This window comes from Pteropus vampyrus, unplaced genomic scaffold, assembly GCF_000151845.1.
Source record: "Pteropus vampyrus isolate Shadow unplaced genomic scaffold, Pvam_2.0 Scaffold368, whole genome shotgun sequence".
NCBI lineage: Eukaryota > Metazoa > Chordata > Mammalia > Chiroptera > Pteropodidae > Pteropus > Pteropus vampyrus.
This window is the reverse complement of record NW_011889149.1, coordinates 125,798-148,546: the sequence shown is the minus strand read 5'-3', so window position 1 is coordinate 148,546 and position 22,749 is coordinate 125,798. Positions and strand designations below refer to the sequence as shown.

Below are 22,749 nucleotides of genomic sequence, written 5' to 3'. Positions count from 1 at the left end.
CAGGGCACCAGGACAGAAGCCAGCTCCTGATGCCAGACTGGGCTTCAGAGGCCGTGCATTCTGGGGAGCTGCCAGCCCTTTGCTACTGATGGGCAAGAAAGGGTCTTGAACTTCCCCCCAGGAGCTGGGGGTAGCAGAGCCAGCAGACCAACTAACTTTTCTTCCCACAGCCCAGGGAGCTCAGTGTGCTGACCGAGGAAGAACAGTCCTTCCGACAGGAGGGGGCGCCACTGTGAACGGGTGGTCGGAGCCCAGTCTCAAAGCTACTGAGGTTCCCAACTGATGGGGTTCAGGAGCCGGGAGAGTCCCCCACCCAGAATTTGGGAAATGGACTTAGGGTTGCCAAGTATTTATTTTATCAAGTGAATATGATACAACTCTTCCCTCAGGACATTTTAAACACCAAAAGTAGAATATAATCCTTGCGTAAGGGTAGCCCTTTAAATTGGATCGATTTAACTTTATAGCAAATTTGTAATCTTGCTTTGCTTGTTTTGCTAAAGAATGGAGAAGATGAACCCACGTCTGGGAACCTAGACGACATGGGGGGGACCCCATGCACACTCCCAGAACCCACACCCAGACAGCCGCGAGAGAACCGAGGGGCGGCTGGTGAGTGGGGCCTGTTTTTAGTGCCGATAAAAGGGCGAGGAGCTCTGGAGATGTTTAGAAGGTTAAAACCAACCCAGATAGATAAATAAATAAATAAATAGACCCTGCATCTATCGAAAAGTTGATAACCCCAACATGGAGAACACGATATAGGAACCGGATCGTGCTAGGAAATTCCAGGGACCCCACAGGCCTAGGCCCCCAGAGTTGTGGCCGCTCCTCGGGCTGCTCCCGTAGGATGCAGGAGGCCTACCCTGCTCCCCGGGCCCCTGTCCCATGGTGGGGGCCCCCTAACTGGATGGAGCTGGGACAGGCCTGTTGGGGCCTGTCACTCCAGTCTGCCCCTGGTGGAGCCCCCCAGCCCTCTGAGGGTCTCTGCCTCTAAACCCCAGCTGCCTCCTTCCCCTGAGGGACAAACACAGCAGACGGTTTTGTGAAGAGATTTTAGTAGCTAAATATGGCACCATGTGTTCCAAGAGCGATATAAATTACAGTATGCAAAACATACTGACTGACTGAGGTAAAACACACTGTTCCTGCCTCGCGTTGCCGTGAGGGGAAACTCAGAGATACTTTTAAAAACATCTTGCTTATAAAAAATGTCCCCTAGAAAGGCCCCTGAGGGCTGCGAGGCTCACCCTCCGCCGCCTGTGTGAGGACCTGCATCCATCCAGCAGCCGGGCAGCACTCCCTGCCCCTCCTGCTAGCCCAGGGCCTTGTCCAGGTTGTTCTTGATGGTGTCCAGGAAGTCCGTGGTGTTCAGGAAGTGCTCATTCAGCTTCACGCTGCCGAGAGAACATGCGTGTGTAAGGGACAGAGCCCGAGCTTGGGCATCTTAGTGGCAGCCCTCTCTCCTGCCCCTGTAGGGAGGGGCGCGGCCAGGCTACAGGTCACAGGTTACCTGTAGCCCACTGCCAAAGGGCCACAGCAAATTCAGCAGGAACCCAGTAAGGTCTGTCTGTTCTTTTCCAGGTAAATGGGGAACTGGGTACAAGCTCTCCTTGGAAACATCGGGAGCTGAGATGGGTGTGGAAGGGGATGGAAAAGGCTCTGAGCAGCTAGCTGCAGGGATGGAGACCCACCCCCTGGGCCCGGTCTAGGAGACTTGGCCTGAGTCGTCCCTCAGGGCTGTAGACTGTCCCGCCCCAGGCTCCTGGCAGCTAAGCTGGCCCAGAGGGGAGCCTCTAAGAAGAGCCCTTGGCTTCTCTCCTCCCACCCCTGAGCTCCTAGAAGGCCAACCCTGCCCTCTACCCACTTGCTGAGGCCATGGATGCAGCCCGCAAGGTCCTTGGTCATGGCTCCGCTCTCCACGGTCTGAACGCACACCTTCTCCAGGGTCTGGGAAAACCTGCAGGGGACAGGGCAGAGGGCGACCGCAGCTGTGCAGTCAGGGCCCAGAACCTGCCCCGGGCCAGCTCAGGCCCTTCCTGTGCTCACCTGACGAGGTCCTGGTTCCCGTCCAGCTTCCCCCGGTGCTCCAGGCCACGCGTCCAGGCAAAGATGCTGGCAATGGGGTTGGTGCTGGTAGGCCGGCCCTGGGGACAGGGGTCACAGAGGAGTCAAGAGCCAAGCAGACAACAAGGGAGCCACCTGAATGCAGCTGCCCACCTCTAGACTAACAGGTCTAGGCCTATCCTCCCAGCCCTCATGGCCAGCGGACCGTGGGCCCCTGGGGTAGACTGCGTGGCCATGCTCCCCATGCTCACCTTCTGGTGCTCCCGATAATGGCGCGTGACCGTCCCGTGAGCAGCCTCAGCCTCGATGGTCTTCCCATCTGGGCAGACCAGCACGGACGTCATCAAGCCAAGGGAACCAAAGCCTGAAGAGCAAGAAGACCCTCTTCTGTGTCAGCACCTCTCAGACCATGCGGGTTGAGCCCCCCTGCGCCCCTGCTGTTGTAGCTACTTCTCAGCTAACGTTTCCACCCACGCCCAACTGTAACTGGGAGCACGAGGGTTGTTTCTAGTTTGTCTGCCCTTGTCATGGGTCGCCAGAGCCCAGCACAGGGCAGGGGGCACTCGGAGGTACCTATCATTTGCCTGTTAGCATACATCTGTGTGCCCACGTCCAGGTGTCCCGAAGCCTGTGCCTTCCAGGGCCCAAGACCCCACAGTTCTCCCCACCCAGCCTGGCTCATGACTAGGAGGCACATTCAAGCAGAAACAATAAAGCCTGTCAACGGCATTTCACAGCGATCGTTCTATCTGCTGCTGTTTTCAGCTACTTGAAAGTTTTGTGATTTATTTCCAGTTTTTCCCAAATCCAGATGTCAATCTTTTCTGTTGTCAAGGTCTCCTGGGCTTCAAAAGCACACATGGCACCAAAATAAGAATTGTAAAGGCCCAAGAAAGTAAAAGTGGGCAACCCCTTCAGGAAAATTATTTGTCTAAGAATTTTTGCTGTTGGGGCACGGGAAGCAGGACCCTTCGCCATTTTTACCTGGACCTTCCCATTCGCCAGGTCCTTATATATTCAGGGGTAATGCTCATGCTTTCTCTCGTCTGCTATGACTTTTTATCCTTCCAGCCTAGATGAGAATTCTTCTAGTGAGAGGATCACCACTGAACTTACCGAAACAAAGCGAAGCTTTTTTTATTGATTTTTACACCTACAGCACCTGGTCTTCCTAGGTGGTCTCCCATCCAAGTACTAACCAGGCCCGACCCTGCTTAGCTTCCTGAGATCAGACGAGATCGGGCACATTCAGGGTGGCATGGCGGTAGACCTAAAGCGACGCTTTTATCAAGCTGCCTTGTCATCACAACCTGGTGTGGGCTTCTCTTTTCTCCTCAGGAGCGAGACCTCACCCATGACACATAACCTGTCTCCCTTTCACTCTCTATGCTACATGCTGCCTACTCCCACCATCTTTCCTGCTCTCTTCCCCCCACACAATTGGGCTATTTCTTACAGTTCTTCTCTAATGGCTCACCCAGGCTTTTGGCTGCAGAAGGATTTGTTTTTCAGAATGCTCTAGGGCTTGGAGGTTTGCCATTGTCCCTGATATTCTCCTACATCCAAAAGGTTTAGCATACAAAATGAGTTCTCTATCATTTAAAGAGCACCCAGTTGTATTCAAGCCTATGCTTCCGCTGGAGCCAAACTTAGTCATTTGGCCCCTTCCTGGACAGGAACCTCAGAGCCCACAGACCTAAGCCCTTTAGAACTTGAATTCCTGTGTCCTCCTTTCTCTTTAATGGCAGCCTTAGTAATACGCCCGTTTAAACCTAATTCGTGATCCTGACTCGCTCAGATACCAGGGAGCTCCCGCCCCCTGCTGTCCACAGCGGACCCTGCAATGAGCTGGCAAGCCCTAGTCCTGCTGCTACACAAGAGTAGCTTCCGACCAAAAGGGTTTGAAAATCCCCCCAGCCCGAGAAGACCAACAATCAATGCCCACAGGGTGTCCCAGGCATACCCTGGGCCAGGATGTCCGACTGCACGTCTCCGTCATAGTTCTTGCAGGCCCACACAAAGCCACCTGAAGACTTGAGGACCTGAGCCACCATGTCATCAATGAGCCGGTGCTCGTACCAGATCTTATTCTTGTCAAAGTCGGTCTTATAATGCCTGGGGGGGAAAGGGCCTGTTGCGGTGAGAGGGCAAGAGGCTAACAGGCTGGGGAATCCCTCGCCAAATGCACAGGGACAGCAACCTCCCAGGGGGAGGGGGAGGGGTGGGACGGGGTGGGGGTGGGAGAGGCCGCGGAGTCCTGGGAAGCAGGGAAGGGAGAGGCCGTTACTTGTCAAAGATCTCCTGGAAGATGTCCTTGAAGCGGCCGTCGTAGGCTTTCAGAATGGTGTTCTTAGTGCTCATGTACAGCGGCCACTTCTTCTGGATGGCATATTGGAAGCAGCTGTGCGCAAAACCCGAGATGGACTACGGGGAGAAAGAGAGGTCCCTGGCATGCTCCCCTAGGGCCAGGCGCTGGCCCGAGAACGGCACCCCTTCCTTCCACACAGCTCTCTCCGGCAGTCTGGGCCACCCCAGCCACTCTGGAGCAAGCACCTGGTGTGTCTTCCGCGCGGAAGCAGCCCCCCTCCGCAATTCTTAGACCACCTAGAGTTGCCGGTATGTGGCAGCTCATCCAATCAGAGCGCCTCCTCCCTCGGGGCCTGCGATTGGCTCAGAGATGATGGTGTGACCCTTGTCACTTCCTTTTCATTTCTGATTTTACCTTTTGGGGCCCTCTTTTTTTTTTTTTTTTTTTGATAAGGTAGCCTGGAGAAGGGAGGCCAGGCTGGGGGAGAGGAGCTCAGGCTCCCGTGGCCACCTCACCTCATCCGTGTTGTACATGCCCATGCCCACGCCGCCAGCAGGGAAGTTGTACACCTCCCACTCCTTCACACCGCTACCATCCTTCGGGGTGAAAACCATCTTGAACGTGCCTGCCCGGTCGGCCACAAAGTCTGTGGCCTTGTACTGTAAAGACGAGAGGGTGGCTCAGGCCAGGGCCTCCAGATGGGGATCCCGGGCCGGCGGAACCCAACGCCCGCCTTGGTCCACCTGGTCGCCGTGGGCGTGCCTGCCGATGGTGATGGGCTTGGTCCAGCCAGGAACGAGGCGGGGGATGTTTTTGCATATGATGGGCTCCCGGAAGACGGTCCCGCCGAGGATGTTCCGGATGGTCCCATTAGGACTCTTCCACATCTTCTTCAGCTTGAACTCTAGGAGGACAGAGATGAAGCGGCCCCACTGTAGCCCCCACCTTCCAATGAGAATGTGAACCCCAAACAAGAATGCAGCCAGATGGGGGGTCCTAAAAATCATCTTGGGGAAGCAGCAGAATCTAGAGTGTGAATATGTGGGCTCTAGAATCAGATTTCCTGGCTTCAAGCTCCATCTCCAGTGCTTCTAACTGTGACTCGTATGGAAGTGGCTTAACCTGAGCTATGAAATGAAACTGCTGATCCCTAGCTTTTGGGGTGGTTGAGAGAATTAAATGAGCTCATATGTAAAGTACCTAGGACAGTGCCTGGCACACGGTAAGTGCTCCGTCAGCTATTATTACTCCCACGTCATATACTTGGAAGTAGCTCAGTCTGATGAACCCAGGCAGCATAGCGCCTCACTCTAGATGCTCTGGTTCTAGCCCCAGGACTGCCATTAACTGCGGGGTCCAGCCCAAGTTACTAAGACTGTGACCCTCGACTTCCTTCTCCATAAAATGGGGATATATAAACCCCAGGGTTCAGGAGAAATAAAAGAAACCCTCCAAGAAGAGCTTAGCACTAAAATGATTCCAATACCCTAAGATCAGTCCAGCCTGAAAGGCAGCAGGAGGCCTGGGGAGCTAGAAGCTGTGTCTTGAATGCTTCCTTCTAAGTCCCTGATAATGCCGGGAATAGGAAGACAGAACTCTGCACACTGCTAAACCACTCTTTCTTGAACTTTCCAGATCTGACCCCCTTTATCCACACACTGGTGCCATTTCATGGCAACTTCAAGAGCAGCCCCCAGAACCAGGGACCAGCTGCAAGTCCAAGCCTGGTAAGGGCACCTCTCCGATACCCCTCCATGGCTGCAGAGGCAGGGGCACACCTGCAATGCCAAGACAGTGGCAGGACACTAGTGATGTCCCCAGAGCCCTCCGAGGCTCTGAAGGATACAGGCCTGACACATGGCCCTCTTCTGGACAGAGGTGGCCCCTGCCTCTCTGTAAACCTGCCTGCAAAACAGTCCAGGAGGCCAGAGGGGCAGGCTACCCAAAGGGGCCATTGTGACTATGACAGAGTCAGCATTCGCTTTCTCCTCCTCCTCCTCCCTGTTACTGATGGCACCTACATGGCCAGAGCCACACAGCACAGCAGTAACACCACTGGCTTGGGAACAGGGGACATGGATTCTGGTCTCAGCTCTGTCACACCCTAACTATGGAACCTGAGGCCAGCCCCTTAACTGCCCCTCCCCTGTCCCATCTACAGGGCTCGATCGCTAAGGCTCTACTGTCTACCAGGCATTTACGGGGAGACCGGGGTCAAGTCATAGCGCCCACTGTCCCCGCCCACCCACCTCCACACCCCCACACCTTCCACGCGGGCTTCATCGGGGGTGATGGTGGCACACTTCACAGCTACACTGTATTTCTGGGTGGCCAATGCAGAGTCAATGGTGACCTGGTCATCAGTCTTGTCACGGTGTGGGAGCCCCAGGTCAAAATACTTGAGCTGGACGTCCACGTGGGGCAAGATGAGCTAGAGACAGATGGCCAAGGCGAGGCATCAGTCCAGATGACTATGACTCAGGGGCATGTGCAGGCCACAGCAGGGGACACTCAGTCAGAGCAGGGATGAGAGAAGGCCAGGGGAGGTGGGGAAGGTACAGCAGAGGGCTGGAGTCAGCCATTCCTCAGTGGGGCCAGGCTAAAGCTGGCAGGAGGTCGGGGCTCAGGAGAGAGGTTGGGACACCAGGCTGCAGCCCCTCGGAGGGCTCGACCCCTAGATTAACCAAATGCCACCGTGACGGCCCATCAATTCAGCTGAATCCCAACTCCAAGTGCATCTAGATTTCTCTATACAGTGGGTTCTCTCTCCTTCCCCATTCAGAAGTGACAGTTCTCAGCCTTCTTGTGGACATACACAATACAAAGGTCTCCACAGGGACGACATGCTCTTCCAGGCAGACCCCAGTGGCTTGGAGAAGCCAAGCAGCCGCCCTGGGAACCATGTGCCATGGTGGCTCAAACATATCACTGTGGCAGGCACCACAGCCACGACTCGTGATGCCACCCCTGAGCTGCTAAGTAAAGGTTAACTACACGCACAGCTGCCCCGCACGCAAGCCCTGTTCTCGTTTTGCTCCCTCAAGGAAGCACATCAGAATGTCGGGGGTCAAGACGGATAGGGTACAGCATCAGCCCTGAATCTGCACACATTTTTAAGACATGCAGGCTTTGGCACCAGCACCAGACACAGACTGGTGAGGACAGGCCCCTGCCTGATGTTGCAAGGACCATGAGTGGTCGGTCTGGACATGACAGAAGGGTGGATGGAAGGAGAGAATCAGGACTGCTGCTGCCCACCTGGTGACAGGTGACTCGGGGAGATGGGTGGGCGCGGGGCCCAGGAGACCTCGCTGGGGCGGAACGCTGTGCCCGGCCAGCTACGTGGAAAGCGCCTGCTTCAGAAGGGAACTACCTTCTCCTTGATGAACTGCCAAATAATGCGGGTCATCTCATCGCCGTCCATCTCCACCACCGGCTTGGCCACCTTGATCCTCTTGTCGGCATCTAGAACCGGGCATAGACTGCATGTGACGGCCCCAGGCAGGCTCGTGGGGGAGTCCCTCTCTTCCCCGCCAGACCTGCCCTTCACCGAGAAGCAGACCGTGGTTAGCCAGGGGCCATGTTCACTTCTGCAGGAGTAGCCCCCCAGACTGCTTGGGGACCCGGACCCCACACTGAGTATGGCCAGCCTGGTCAGTCAAGTCTCCTCCCCAGCAATCTGATGGCAGAGGAGACAACATAGAGAACCAGAGCCGCCCAGGGCCACCTTGTCCAGCAGCAGGTTGGGAGACGCTGCCCAGGGGCCGCTGCCACCTAGTTCCCCAGGGCAGCCCGGAACCCCCTCTAGTCCAATCCATGCCATTCTATGAGCTACCCTGTGTCCTTCCAATAACACCCTCTCAAAGTCAACCAGCCACTCATTTGGTCTGTTGCTTGCAACCTGAGAACCCGGCGAACTTGAAGTGAGGAAGGACAGTATTCGCACCTCCTCCGTGCCTGACAGTGTGCCCCTGCCCTTTAAATGGTTCCATGCAGTCCTCTAGCACTCCCCAAGGGAGTATCATTATCTCCCCTTCAAATGGGGGAGGCTGAGCCTCCATGCTTACTGCCCACAGTTGCAGTTCAAAAGCGGGAGGATTCGCACCTTGCACAATGGGTAGCACATACTTAGGGTACTCGGGAGTGAAACTCGGAGTCCCTGGTCCCAGCTGGCTCACCTTGGCCAGTCCTGCCAGAAAAGCATCAGAAGACTGGACGAGCAGCTGACCCAGGTCCAGGCAGAGGGCAAGGGGGAAGCAGGAGCCAGGGAGGCTCTTTAAGGAAAGTCTGACTCGTGAGAAAAACCACCAGTCTGGGAAGTGAATTCCAAAGAAAACTCAAGACAACGGCCCATCCAATTAATCGGCGCAGGCTGCCGTGGACAAGGATCGTTGCCTCAGAAGGGGGCACCCGAGCACCAGCACATCCCTCTGCCCACAGCCCAGAGGAAGCAGTGACTGCATAAGAGGGTGACAAGATCTATGAAAAACCTGTGTTGGACTTCAGTCTTCAGAAGCCTCACTTGCTGCAGACACCCAGGGACAGCAGGACAGCAGAGAGCTGCGCCCTGTCCCCACAGGAGCACTCCTCAGCACCCCCCTCCCTTAGGACCTATGTACTCATGTTACACACAGTCCATACAGATGGAGTTGGGGGTCTTCCACCCTGCCGGAGATTATGGTCACTTGAAAACAACATTGGGAGAAACGACATCTGCTCGGTTGCCAGCATAGGACAGAAGTCTATGAAAAACAGGCCTAGAAACTAAAACGGCATGGCCACCTCGTCACATTTAAAAGTGACCAAACAGAAGTGACCAAAGCCCACCAGACTGCAAATATATCACTGTCGTGAGAAAAACCACCTAGAACACACGCCACGGCTGTGACTCGGGATGGCATCCCAGACCCGCTCAGAAAAAAGTTAATGTGTGCAGCAAGATGACCCACTTCCCAAAGATATGCAAACAGGCTGTTTTTTGTTTTAATCTAAAAAGAACCTTAGAAATCATTCAGGAAGAAAAATGAGAGCAGGCAGCGTAGCTGTGTCAGATACCGGAAGAACTCAGATCCCCGGATCAAGGGCAGCCTCTGGATGCCCTCGGGGGTCAGATGTAGAGAAACGGAAAGCAAACAGACAAAATACTTCACTCCCTACAGGACAAGGTGGCCACTGCAGGCACTACTCTATTGCCATTCCCAAGATGCAATGGGGGATTTTGGACCCAAGCTACAAAATTCCTTCACTTTGTCTGGTCTAAAGTTTGAATGGAAAGGGCTTTAGAAACTGCAGAAAGTGTACTGCACTGTGGCAGAGCCAGCTTAATTTTTAGGAGTATTTCTTAAGAGTTAATTCGATGAGAGCTAATCCAGCTTTTTAAAAATACATCGAACCTACCAGAATCAGGATCCCTAAGGACAGATTCATTTAGGCGCCAGTCCTAAAGGTCTCCGCCTCAGCGTGAGCTCCACTTAACTTCTGGGCTTCCGGCCAAGAGCCTGTGGGCTATAGATACCACACTTCCTCCTTGTGGGAGTTCAAAGTCAAGGTCACAGCAGGCAGCCCTTCCTGCTATACACAGCAGGTGTCAAATCCTCAGAGACCATAGGGCCCACTTATTTACAACCTCCTGAAACACAACAGTCCCTGCCCTCAAGGAGTGAGTACAGAAGGAAAGTACTACAGGTAACAAGACAAGCAGACTTCTATCAATGTCAGGAGTGCAGCCTCCCTGGAAGCGAACTTCTCAGAGGAGCTGGGACAGCTGTGTGACCCACAGCAGCAGAGACTTATTTTGTCTGGCCCAGGTAGTGTTTTTGTTTGTTTGTTTTTAATATTAATTGGTGGACAAGTAGACTGTAACAACAACAAAAATAAATAAAAATAAAAATAAGCCAATTAATAAATGGGCAAAGGACGTGAATAGATATTTCTCCAAAAATGATATGTAAATGGCCAATAAGCACATGCAAAGATGTTCAACATCACTAATCATTAGGGAAATGCAAATTAAAACCACGATGAGATACAACCTGACACCTATTAGAATGGCTACTATCAAAACAAAAACAAAAACAAAAACAAAAACAAAAACAAAAAACACAGAAAACAACAGATGTTGGTGATGATGTGGAGAAATTGGAAACTTGTGCACTGCTGATGAGAAAGTAAATTGGTGCAGCCACTATAGAAAACAGTGTGGAAGTCCCTCAAAAACTTAAAAACCAGAATTACCATAAGATCCACAAATCCCACTTCTGGATACGTATCTAAAATAATTGAAAGCAGGGTCTTGCACAGCCATATTTGTAGCAGCATTATTCACAATAGCCAAGGGCGGGGAGCAACCCAAGTGTCCATTAAGGGATGAATGGATCAACCAAATGTGGCATGAGCCTTCGAAAGGAGAACAGGACTCTTTGGAAACTAATCCAGGAAGCTTAAGAAAAACTTTCCTCCTAAAGGTGAAACAATGTTAAGTTAAGCAATTCTAAGTTTTTCAAGACTGGGCTTCCCATCCCTTAACCGCGGATGTACCTGCTTTGAACTAAAAAAGGAAGTGCATCCACGTTTTAGTGCTTTCGAACCTACCTCACTAGATTTTGCTGTTTGTTCTTTTTTCTCAAACTCTACAAAGGCAAATTCACTTTATATCTCCAGGAGACTTACAACGCACAGCCATATTTGTAGCAGCATTATTCACAACGCGGTGTACTTAGAAACAACATTGCCACATTTCCCAGAAACTCTTTCAATCCAGCTGCCATTAACATTTTTGGGAAGTAACTCCTATGACAAGTTAGAAGCAGTATTAAATATGTGAGAATTTAATAACTATATCTCCTAAGCTTTTCACAATTCCCTACTTAGGTCAATAAGTCTTAATTTGAATATTTTTAAGGCAATATGCACATAAAATGGAATATTATTCAGACTTAAAAAGCAAAGAAATCTTGTCACATACTAAAACATGGATGAACTTTAAGGACATTATGCTAAGTGAAACAAGACTGTCACAAAAAGTCAAATACTGTATGATTCTACTTATACGAGGTACCTAGAGCAGTCAGATTCATAGAAACAGGAAGTAGAGTGGTGGCTGCCATGTTATTTAATGGATGCAGAGTTTCACTTTCGCAAGATGAAAAAGCTCCAGATATTTGTTGCAAAACAATATAAATAATAATTTTAAAAAACCAGGAGATTTTATATAAAAATCCAGCCTCTTTTGAAGAATGAGTCGCTTCCCACACACTGAGCGGGCACTCACTCGTGGCCAGGATAGGCTGGGTTGAGGCAGCCTCTTCTTTCATGCCGGTCCTGCCCCATGCCCTCCAGAGCGCCCCAAAGTCTCAGAGTTTGACTCTTTGTTGTTCAGCCAATATGGTGGTGACACCACATCATCTGCCCCTTTCAGGGAGACAAGTGGTAACAAGCAACCTATGGCTGGGCCTCCCTAAAAGCCTCCGAGGGACATCATGCAATCTTCAGATGAGATGCTGTGCAAACACTGCCCTCTAGGCCAGAGTGTGGGGTGGAATTACATTAGTCACAAGAAGCCCATTTGACCAACTCCTTTTCTGTTTGGGGCCCCAAGCACCCAACGCCAAGTAAGGTTTTCAAAACCCATCCCCAGTTTCAGAATCTGCCTGCTGCTCCAAACTCAAGGCTCAAGGTCCCCGCAAGACAGCCGCAACCCAGGTAACTGCCTCCACCACATGCTTATTCATGCTGCTCTCAGCAGAGAGGCTGCTCAGCCAGCATGGCCCAGGAGGGTGTGAGCCCCAACTCCTGGGAGCTCTAGAAGGCAGGGCAGCAATTCTGAAAGACAATCTAGTATCTTCCTTGGTGTCCTCCTTTACTCTTCCTTTTCTCTCACACCCACATCCAAACTCTCAACAAATCCTATTGGCTCTCCCTTCAAAATATGTCCAGAATCCAATTGTTTCTCACCACCCCAGGGCCACCGACCAGGTCCAAGCCAATAGCCTCTCTCGCCAGATTATGAAGATGGGCTCCTGCCAGGTCCCTGAAGCCAGAACGCTCCTGTTAAAATGTATTTGGGTCATGACACTCCTCCCAAAACCCTGCAAAGCCCCCGCTTTCACTCAGAGTAAAGGCCAAGGTCCTCAAAAATGGCCTGCAAGCTCCCACGGCCCCCACAGCCTGGCCTACCTCCTGTTACTCGCCATCACGCACTCCGAGCCAGCCTCAGGCACACCTTCTTCTCTGCATCTCCCACAGGCAGAGGTGCTCCCCTCCACCACGGCCTCGGCACCTCAGTTCCCTCTTCCCCTCAACTAATGGCCCGTTTCCCCTGCTCCCTCAGCGCTTCGCACACACCTTCCTTTGCTTATTTGTCCTCCTGGTACCATATATCACCCCCCACCCTCCTGGGATGCATTGCCACACAGAGTGAGTTCTCACCATCAGACACCACCACCAGATCATCAAAAATGTACACGGTGGCAACTCTGCCAGGCAATGGGCTCCCTGCCCTGAAGAAGCGCACAACCTATAGTATATTAATATTTGCAATCTGATGGAATTCTAAACCTGGGTTTACAGAAGTATAAAGTCCAGAAGTATAAAGCCTAGCTTCCAGGAATCAGAGAGCAGTTTCCAGCACTTCCCACCCTGAATGGAATTAGTGCACGAGGCCTCAGCCTCACATAGAAGATTTGAGACAGGCCCCTGGCTTTCCAGAGAGGCTTTTGTGGTCTTATCAGATGTGGCTGAAACAAGGCTCAGTGGAGAACACATAAGAATTCAACTGATGAGTCTGCAAAACTTTGAGCCATCATTAAATAATTTGCCCTGGAATCTACAAGTGCAGGCAAGCCACCAAGATTTGAAAAGTCAAGGGCCAGGGTGAGAAAATTAAGTTCCCAGGCTAGGAGTAGAGCAAAGGAAGAATAGATAAGTAATTCTCCTACCGAACAGTTGGGCAAAGCCAAACTCTAACTTATCAGAGCTGCACAAGCAGTTGCTGGAAGCCTATGAGTTGCAAAACTAGAAAGAATTACCATGCAGCAAAGACACAACGGTGTTTTAGCTAAAAAATACTCTCTTGTCATCAAGGAGAATGCCAACTATTCTGTCTCTGGCAGCACTGTCAGGTAGCAAGCTAGCAGAGGTCACAATTGTATGTGTCATGTCCAATTCAAACACTAGGCATTCTGCCCATTAATAACCAATCTATTTGTGGACTTCCAGAAGAACCTGCAATTGCCTGCTCTTTTTATGTGTTATCAAAACCCCCAAAGGGGCTTTGTTTTCTTGTTTGTATATGGAGTGTTTGTTTTTACCATCAGTGCTGAAAAAAAAAAAAGAGAAAATCAGAGAATGGACCTATCTCCCGAAATATTTTGCTGAATGTGGTGCTGTATTATGGGAAAGTTGGTTTGAGGCCTGGGGGACTTGGAACCTTGGGCTGACCCCTTAGAGACAAACCCTAGAAATGCAAAAGCAGAAATGCCCTTTTTTCTTTTTGTCAGGGGGGCGGGGCCGCTGGGGCCCAAGCTCTGGTCAGCTGCTTCCACACTGGGTTAAAAATTACCTACACTAGCATTAAGGCCAGGTCGCCTGGGCCCCACCCCCCTCTTCCTCATTCTCCTGGCCAGGTCAGGATAGGGGTTTCCGTGACAACAGGAATCAGACAGGGCCAAGGGACCTATATTGTTCCTTGCCTTTTGTAGTTGGCAATAGAGCCAGAGTGCAGGCAATGCCCACATGCCAGCCGGGGCAACCAGCGTTGGTAATGCAGATTCAGTCTATTATTTGACCCGACTGCTGTCTTCTCTCTTAAGCCGGGAGCTAAGGGTACCACAGAAGCTGTGAACTGCTATTCGGGAAAGTCATGTTTTCTGGCGCGGCCGCCAGGTCTCAGCATCTGTGAGCCAGGCAGGGCCGAAGAGAAAAGGCAGGTCAAGACAAGGAGAGGCCCCAAGATGGAGCCTCAGGAGCGGCGACAAGGAGAACGCGGGAGTCCAAACAAAAGGGGGAGATGAAAAGCACGCTCCTCCAGCTGTCACGTAAAAGGCTCCAAAAATAGCTGACGAGGGCCTGGCAGCGAGGAGGGGTTACAGCGCCCCTGGCTGAAAAGGAAGGGGAAGTGAATGCCTCCACCCTCCCGCCTTTGTCTGAGCAGGGACAGCTTGTGGGGTGCTGCGGCTCCCACTCGTTTGCTCTTCTCCGCCAGGGGCGCAGGGTGGGCAAGATTCCCTCCTGTTCCAGGACACCCCCCAGCACCCCATAAGTCATATCTGGAGGCGCGAGGAAGCCCGGAGCTCCCTCCCGCTCAAGGCCGCAGGGCTGGCATCGCCCGAGCCACCAGTTGCCACCGTCCTTCAAGTCCCTGCCCCTGCGCCTGGCGCCGCTCGGATGCTGGGGGCAAGAGAGCGCGTAGCGAGCCCGTCCCCGGCTCCTTGTGCGCCCAACCCCGGCAACCCTCGCTGTCGTCTCTCCGGTCCCCGCCCGGAGGCCGCCACGTCGCGGGGCCGGGCGCGCGCCCGCCCAGACCCTCTGGCACTCACAGTGGCGCCGCGGCTGGTCCTGCAAGTTGGGGCCTGTCAGGGCTGCCGGCGCCCAGGCCGGCCCGGAGCCCGAGGCCCTGCCGAGCGAGCGTACGACCCGCAGGTAGCCAGCCATCCCGAGCAGGCGAGCGAACGAACCGCGCGGGCGAGAGCCGAGCGCCAGCAGCTGCTCCCGGCTGCCTGCCGGCGGACTGCCCAGACCTGGGCAAGGGGCGCGCGGGCACGGCCGGGGCGGGGCTTCCGGGGCCGCCACCCCATTGGGCCTCGTCGGGAGGGGGCGGGGCCAAGCCGGGCCAGACCGTCCCCTGCTCGCCGCGCGACCCCACGCGCGCGCTGCGGGAAACCCCGCTGGACCAGCGCCAGAGATGGTGAGACCCGCCCGGCCCCGCGCGCTGGGGCCGGAGCTGGAGGACTAGGGGAGCCGCTAGCCAGGCTCGACCCCTCTCTCCAGGACGCCCCATTAAAACCGGGGTGCCAACTGCTGACACATCAGCTGCAACCCCAAAAGACAAATGTGAGGAAACGACCGCGTCCTTCGCGTTTGCCCGACGGCAACCCCAAAAGGCGCGTGAACCCAGTGCGCGTTCCGCGCTCTGGAACTAAGACGGAGGGTACCTCAGTCTCCTTCGGGTCTCTCTCAGATCCTCCTCCCCGCTCCACGGGTGGTGTAGACGGACTGGAATCCCACCCCCACCCCCCACCCCCCCCGTGTCTCACCAGAAGGTCAAGCTGCTGGTCGCCGAAGTCATTCAGCACAGCCACACGGCCTGTTCACTCCCGTCCCAAAGGCCAGCCGGGGGACCTGGGGGAAACACGGCAGGGGAACGGTCCGGGCCCGGGGGCGGGACACGCTGAACGCAAGGACAGCCAGCGATGCTTCTCGCCTTCCAGATGGGTACTCCGCATGCGGCCAGCGCCGCGGCTGAATAAACTCAGCATCTCCCCAGGTAAACAGTTTAATTTTTGCCTGTTTTCGAAGAAAAGACAATGCCGATTGGTTCTGCCACACAGTCAGTCTCTTTCTCTCTCTCTCTTTCACCCATTTTCTTGAAATGGGACACCAAAGGAGCGGGGAGGCTGGGTTTTATTTACAAAAATCTGCCCGCAGCTCCCTACTTTTCCAGTCACAACTCACTCCAGATAACTCCCAACCTCCTTTAGCCCTGTGTTCCCAGCTCTCCCCTTCACTGCCAGTCAAAATTGCCAGGTGGATCTGGGCCAGGAAAGCGACCTTGAATTAGTGACTTCGAAACTTCCTTCTCCCTTGTCCCAGCCAGGCAGAGCTACTGCTTTGACCCTGAGCCCAAGGAGAGGCTGTTTTGGGGCCCCTCAAAGCCTGAGGCCTCAGTCAAATGCCTGTTCTTGAGCCAGCGTGTCCCAGAATGACCCAGTATCCCTTTTACCCTGTTTTCAGTTCTCTTGCTCAAAACACAAGCATAGACCATGGACGCCTCTGGCATCTGGCTTTCATACCATCCTGGTATTATCAGGTACCTTGGCTTCAGTGTCCATACCTGTGAACTAGGAGAATGGACTCCCCTCCCTCCCCGCCCCACCACTGAAGGATCCTTCTGACCCAGACATTCAGATTCAGTTATGTATGTCAACTACCCATACTGCCACTTCTGAAATGGTCATAAAGAAATTGCTACCCACCCCCAGGGGCTCATCTGTTTTTCTGCATGGTGGATCAGGGTGCCAGAGGTCTGGCCAGAGGCGATACTGAAGCCTCAGTGTGTTCCAGAGTCTGGCTTTTGCCTGTTGAGGGATTAGGATAGGGGCACGTGTGTCTCCTGCAAGTAGAGCAGTAGCCTGGGGCAGTCGAGACTAAGTCTTCAGGTTAAACTGCCTCTCACCGTCTGCCTCCCAGGACTCCAGCTCCGTGCCAGCCTTCCCCCATACAATGCCTATTTGGTGAGGCAGCTGGTGTCAGCTCCATTGGCTCAGATGTTAGGACACTTGCTTAAATCACACAGCTGGGAAGTAACAGAACTCTAGTACCTACCCATATACCTGGCTCATAGACCATTGCTCATTTAAAGGGAAAGAAGGGAAAACCAGAGCTTATATTTATTGCACTTGTGGTGGTCACTACTGGCCATGAACGCCACTTCAGAGAAAGATGGTGTTTAAAGGAAAGGTGTTTAGATGCTCCCCTTTAGAGTCAGCAGAACTGGAAAGTCCCTCTCTTCTACGCTTGTAATCAAACCCCAATATATTATAGAGTCCAGGTTATGTGCAAGTTTTCTGTGGAGGCACAAAAATGTATATCACTTAGTTCCTACCCTCTGGGAGCCAGACACACATCTGTGCAATCTCCACAAGAGGGAAGTGTCCCAAGAGGAGTTTAGGTGACATACGAGGCATCTGTCAAAGAGAAAGTCACCTCTGATGGGAGACTCCTTGGTGAGCTTATAGGAGGAACAACCATCAAGTTGGCTCTTCAAGGATACTTAGGATCTGGGAGGAGGCTGGACAGGCTGGCTGGGAGAGGTTACGGACTTGCATTTCATCCAGGTAGACACTTCAGGGTATTAGTTTTGTGGTGTGTTTGTAGACAGGGGGTAACATCTGGCAACAGCAGGGAAGGGATGTTAGGGGATTAAGCCTGGGGAAGGGAGGCCAGCCAGCGTCCCTGAACCAGGGGCAGGCCTGACACAGGGTCCTGGCAGGATCCCAAGAAGGGCAAGACTCCAGAGATTGTGGAGAGATAGAATCAGCCGGAATTGCACCTGCTGGATGTGGGGCAGAGGAGGAGTCAGAGCGACTCAGCCCTCCATGGCTGGATCAGGAAGAATGCTGATGCCGTTATTAGAAATTAGAATGGAGGAGGAGGAGAGAGTTGTGGGGGAGGCGTTGATAGCAGAGCTATTTATGGTCATTTCTAAAGTGAGTTCCCTGCTAGCAGTCTGTGCTCCATCCTCCTCCCCATCTGCTGCTTCCAGCACCGTCACCGTCACCGTCACTGTCACCGTCACTGTCACCGTCAAGCACAGCCCTGAGCAGTCACTTCACAGCAAAATATTTGCAGTAGCTCTCCACTGCCTCATGCAATAAGATCTGAATAATCTGACTAGCTCATAAGGTTTCTTAGCTTTCACCCTCCTCATCACCCTTCTCTTCTACTCTTTCCTCTCCCCAAGAACGCTAAATTCAACCATTCCCCTGAATAGTCCCTGCCTCTGAGCCTTTGCACTGTCCCTTTCTTTCATCACGTGGACTCTTTCCACTCCCCATGGCCAGACTCGACTCATCCTCGGTGGCCAAGTCCTTCTGCAGCCTGCACTGGGAGTGAGGATGGAGGGGCACAGCGTTCATTTATATCTGAGTGATCATGTAAGGCAAACAGCTCGCTAGACTCCGCACCCCTCATAAAAGAGACAAAATACTACTCTGATTTTCACTTGGTAAAACAAATCTGTGGACAGTAATGGGCCAGGTCCAGAAACAAATTTGGAAGATTTTAAAATACGATTTAATGCTATAAAATTTTCTCTCAAGTTGCTTAATTTAATCCTAAAAATTCCTAATAAAACTAGAGATCCAAAGTTGGAACAATGAGACAATGACTGAAAGGCGATATTACCTTCCTAGCGCTTAAGAGTTGACCCCTGATGCTGAAGTCATTTGTTATGATTGTTTCATTGCCTGAGCAAGTCATTTCACTTTTCTGAGCCTTAGTTTCTTCATCTGCACATGAGGATACTAAGACCTACTCCTAGTGGTTATAAGGATTAAATAAATTCACGCAGATAAAATGCTTAGAATGGTGCCTGGCACACATTGAGAGACCTGTTGGTGGTGGTGTTAAAATTATCCATTCACTTGCATCCGTTTCACACCAGTTTACTGAGCTCCTATGACATGCCAGGTGTGACCCAGGGATGGACAATAGGGCACAGTCTATTCCCGAGAGGACCTTAGTCCGCTGGGGGTGTCGCGGAGATGTATGTGCAAACAGGTCATTTTAAAATACAGTGAATGTGGTTGGAGGAGTCTTAGTACAGTGTCTTTGGAGGACAATTCGGTAGCATCCGTTCTATTATAAAATGCACACACCTTTGGATTCAGCAAGTCTACTGCGAGGGACTGTCACCATAGAGAAACTCACCAAATCGTGCAGAGACAAGTGCAATGCATTTATGCAACGCTGTTGGTAATAGGCAAAAATTAGGAATGGCCCAAGTGTCCATTGTCAGTTGTGTTAAGAATGAAGTAGATCTATATTTCTGATATAGAAAAATGTGCTCTGATATATTAAGTGAAAAGAGAAAGTTTCAGAGAAATATCTCATCTCGAGGTGCATACATATATAGGAAAATGTGTATATGAAAATTTGAAGGCAGATAAGCCAAGGAGTGTGTGGAAGGTAGAATTATGGGAGACTCTGTGTCTACTCTGAATATTACATAACAAGTATCTATTACTTTTGTAACCAGAAACAGAACAATGAAAATATATAATTTTAAAACAAATCGCCACATTCACTTCTGTGCTGTACAGAGTGTCCCAGCACAATTCCTTTTAATTGAGGCTTTTCCTCTCTCATCGTTTCTGTTTTTGGGAGAAGTAAAGGGTTAAAGGGGCTGTTGGAGGGGAAGAGGAAATGAGGTCAGGGAAAGAGGGGTGAGCCTCCCCCCTGTTGTGAGTGAATGGGGCTGCAGCACCCCAGCTGGAAGCAGTCACCCCCAGATGCTCCAGAGGAGGCTAATTGACTGTTCCTGGGGACACAGGAGGATGAAAGACCCAAACATAATGTAAAATTAGGTAGCGATTAGGACAAGATTGTGTGACTTAGAGTAACAGTTCTCAAAGTGTGGTCTGCAGACTCTGGAGGAGGTTGGGCAGAGGTATCCACGAAGTCAAAACTATTTTTATAATAATACTAAGAAGTCATTTGCCTTTCTCATTGTGTTAACATTTGCAAAAGCAATCCCCCATCTTAAAAAAAAAAAAAACCAAAAGTCTATTAATAGGATAGCTTTAGTAAAGCAGTAAAAAATAATAATTTTATCAAATCTTAACTCTCATAATATCCCATATAATAAAGATGGAAAGTAAGAATAAAGCCCTTGTAAGATGATTGTCACCTAGGAAGGTACGTGGGCTTATCTGAGTTATGAGCCGAAGCTTTTTTCATGGAATACTATTTTAATTGGAAAGAACAACTGATAAACCATAGTTTTTCAGACTTGAATGTTTTGCAGATTTTTTTCCTTGAAAAATGATCTAAATGAGCCAGTCACTGCAAGGAAATAACTGATGGTATTTCTCGCCAATGATAAAATTCGAACTTTCAAGGGAAAACTAACATTTTAAAAAACTGGTACTTACTACCCTGAGCTTGAGAAGATCCCCATTCTTAAAGATGTTTCTAATGAGATTAGTCATATCACCAAATGTGTGTTTTTTTTTTTACATTCTTTAATGAAATTTGTCAACTTTCTAAGAGCGCATAACTCAGTGATCCAAAATTTTCCAAATGACTAATGCATGATGTTAAAAAGTTATGTGTGGGTCAGAGATCCATTTGAGAATTGTTTGAATGTAACAGAGTAAGAAAGGGGCATTGATGTTGTTTCAGAATCCATATTGCAATTAACCTTTGAGAATCTATCACTTGTCCGTGTTGTTACAATAAAAGAATAGCCTGGGTGGGGTGTCAGCCAGTCTCAGTGACCAGGAAACAGAGAGCAGGTGGTGGCACCCTGGTCAGAGCTACCCTGAGGCCCAGAAACAAAAGGCCACCTGAGCCTCTGCCCAGATCAGCCCATGCAGGTGAGGTACCTCTGGTGCTTGTGGTGCCCACTGTGCCCAGATGCACCCCCGGGCCTGTACCATGGTGCAGGCCTAGTACATGGATGAGTCCCAGGATGACCCGAGGTGGCCCCATGGCCCGGAGCTGGCTGCCCAGTCTTTTCTGGAGCAGTTGCACAGGCTCAGAGTCTTTTCCTGGAAGCAGACAAAAATGATCCAGAATTAGAAAAGTCTCAAAAAGAGAAACTGCCCCTGGATAGATGTAATAACCGTACGCAAAGATATACTACCAAATTATGAAGACGAGATTAAGATGTTTTGCGAGGAGCATTTACATTTGGATGTAGAATTTGCTGCATCTTGGATGGTAGTGGATGCTTTGACATAAAAGATAAAGAGAAGCAGTGGGTGCAGATTTTCATGGAGAAAGGAAACACGGTAACTTTTTCTGCGAGAATTTATCACTGCTTCACACTGGATGGAAGACCAATGGGACAGCCATGCAGCTGTTCGTGGGAGAACCAGTGTGGACAGTATACAACCAGCCAGCTATTTCCATACTTCAGGACAGTACAGGAAATTTTTTGCACAGACGGCATAGCTATGTTCCCTGGGAGCTAACATACTCCTTGTAAAGACCCTAAACATGATACCAGAACAGAAAATCAATTATTTTCTCTTTGCCTTTATATTGCAGACTTGAAGCTAGGTTATCTTTCTTTTGCAAGGTTACGTGACCAGAATATTTTTTAATGAAAGGAGCTAGAAAGCTGATTTTTACATGGAAGCAACTGTGCAAATTTGGACAGATCATTTTCTCTAACTCAATCAAAATCAGTGTTTCAGACACACATTCAACTTTGACCCAAATGAAAGTTTTATCTGCTGAAATGTAACTGCTTAGATGCCCTCTCGAGTGTACAGCCATGGCCCCCTGAACATGCCCAATCTTGTCTGATCTCAGAAGCTAAGCAGGGTCAGGCCTGGTTAGTACTTGGATGGGAGACCACCTAAGAATACCAGGTGCTGTAGGTGATAAAAAAAAAAAAAATTGTCAGATGCTCTCTTGACATGATTCTAAACTTAAGCCAGATATCAGTCAATGCCATGCCTGCCTTATAAGAAGTTTGAGGTATAGAAATATATTTGGTCTTTGTCTCTAGTTCCTGGTACAGAGCTCCTAAAACCCTTGGAATTCTCTGAGTGATAGGTATGTCCTTTGTGCTCAGGACCTCACACTATGTACCTCTTGTGGACCTCAAGAAGGAATATATCTGCCAAGAAGGACTCCTCATGGTTAACTGGGCATAAATTCATAACTAGACTCTAGCCGCCATTGCTGACAGAGGCCTTTTATGCAGGATGTATTCAGGGAAAAGCTAAAGACTGAACCTTCAGCCTCTAGCTCTGGTTCCTGCTGAGTTAACTTTTATAAAGGAGTTCCTGGTACGGTATTTTGACCAATAGGCTGAAACCTGCCCCATCCAGTTGGAACTGTGCAGCTATATCCTCATTTGCATCTATGATGACCAATCAGAGCAGCTGGACCCATCAGACTATGAAAATTTGGATTCCTCATTTGCATAAAAATGTACCAAATAAGAACCAGAACAGGAACTTTCTCTATAAAGAGCAGCCTCCCCTTTTTCCTGGGGGCACTTAACTTTTGGTTTCCACCAGAATCTGTTTCTCTGTTCTGCAATCTTCACTTTAGTGAGGTTTCTCCTCTTTCTGCACCTCAGATTGGGGACTTTTGTGGACACTCTTCATCTGGCTATTCAACTACATCCTTTATAATATCCTTTATAATAAATTGGTGAGTGTAAATCAATTAATGTTTCCCTGAGTTTTGCAAACTGTTCTAACAAATTACGGGACCCTAGGAAGAGGTCATGGGAACCTCCAATTTATAGGTGGTCAGTCAGAAGTACAAGTGTCTCAGATTTGCAATCGGTGGAATCTGATACTAACTCCAGGTAAATAGTGTCCGAACTGAGTTAAATTGTAGGACATCCAGTCCTGCTGAGAATTGGAGGATTGCTTGATATGGGAAAACAAACTAGAAAGGTGTAAAGTAGATAC

General features: G+C 50.6%; 1 protein-coding gene and 3 pseudogenes across 1 annotated transcript; 2 read left to right on the top strand and 2 right to left on the bottom strand.

Moving 5' to 3' along the window:
* Positions 1-1,040: 1,040 nt before the first annotated feature.
* IDH2 (isocitrate dehydrogenase (NADP(+)) 2, mitochondrial) lies at positions 1,041-15,124 on the bottom strand. Its single transcript, XM_011379642.2, has 11 exons — positions 14,911-15,124; positions 7,749-7,840; positions 6,641-6,806; positions 5,119-5,279; positions 4,891-5,034; positions 4,355-4,491; positions 4,031-4,182; positions 2,319-2,431; positions 2,050-2,147; positions 1,868-1,960; positions 1,041-1,397 (listed from the first exon to the last, which is right to left on the bottom strand). Exons 1-11 carry the CDS (start codon positions 15,023-15,025, stop codon positions 1,316-1,318), a joined length of 1,353 nt encoding a protein of 450 aa, XP_011377944.1. The 5' UTR covers positions 15,026-15,124; the 3' UTR covers positions 1,041-1,315.
* On the bottom strand, positions 3,218-3,337 carry LOC111731387 (annotated as a pseudogene).
* A 5,625-nt stretch (positions 15,125-20,749) lies between the features above and the next one.
* LOC111731377 lies at positions 20,750-21,268 on the top strand (annotated as a pseudogene).
* Positions 21,269-21,583: 315 nt separating this feature from the next.
* LOC111731383 lies at positions 21,584-21,702 on the top strand (annotated as a pseudogene).
* Positions 21,703-22,749: the final 1,047 nt, after the last annotated feature.

What these genes read in the sequence shown, in the direction of transcription:
- IDH2 (XM_011379642.2), bottom strand. Translation starts at nt 15,025, where the DNA reads ATGGCTGGCTACCTGCGGGTCGTACGCTCGCTCGGCAGGGCCTCGGGC. An exon ending in GGACCAGCCGCGGCGCCACT is followed by an intron (nt 7,841 to 14,910) that starts GTGAGTGCCAGA and finishes GCCCGGTTCTAG; the next exon opens with ATGCCGACAAGAGGATCAAG. An exon ending in TGCATCCATGGCCTCAGCAA is followed by an intron (nt 1,398 to 1,867) that starts GTGGGTAGAGGG and finishes TTCTCTCGGCAG; the next exon opens with CGTGAAGCTGAATGAGCACT.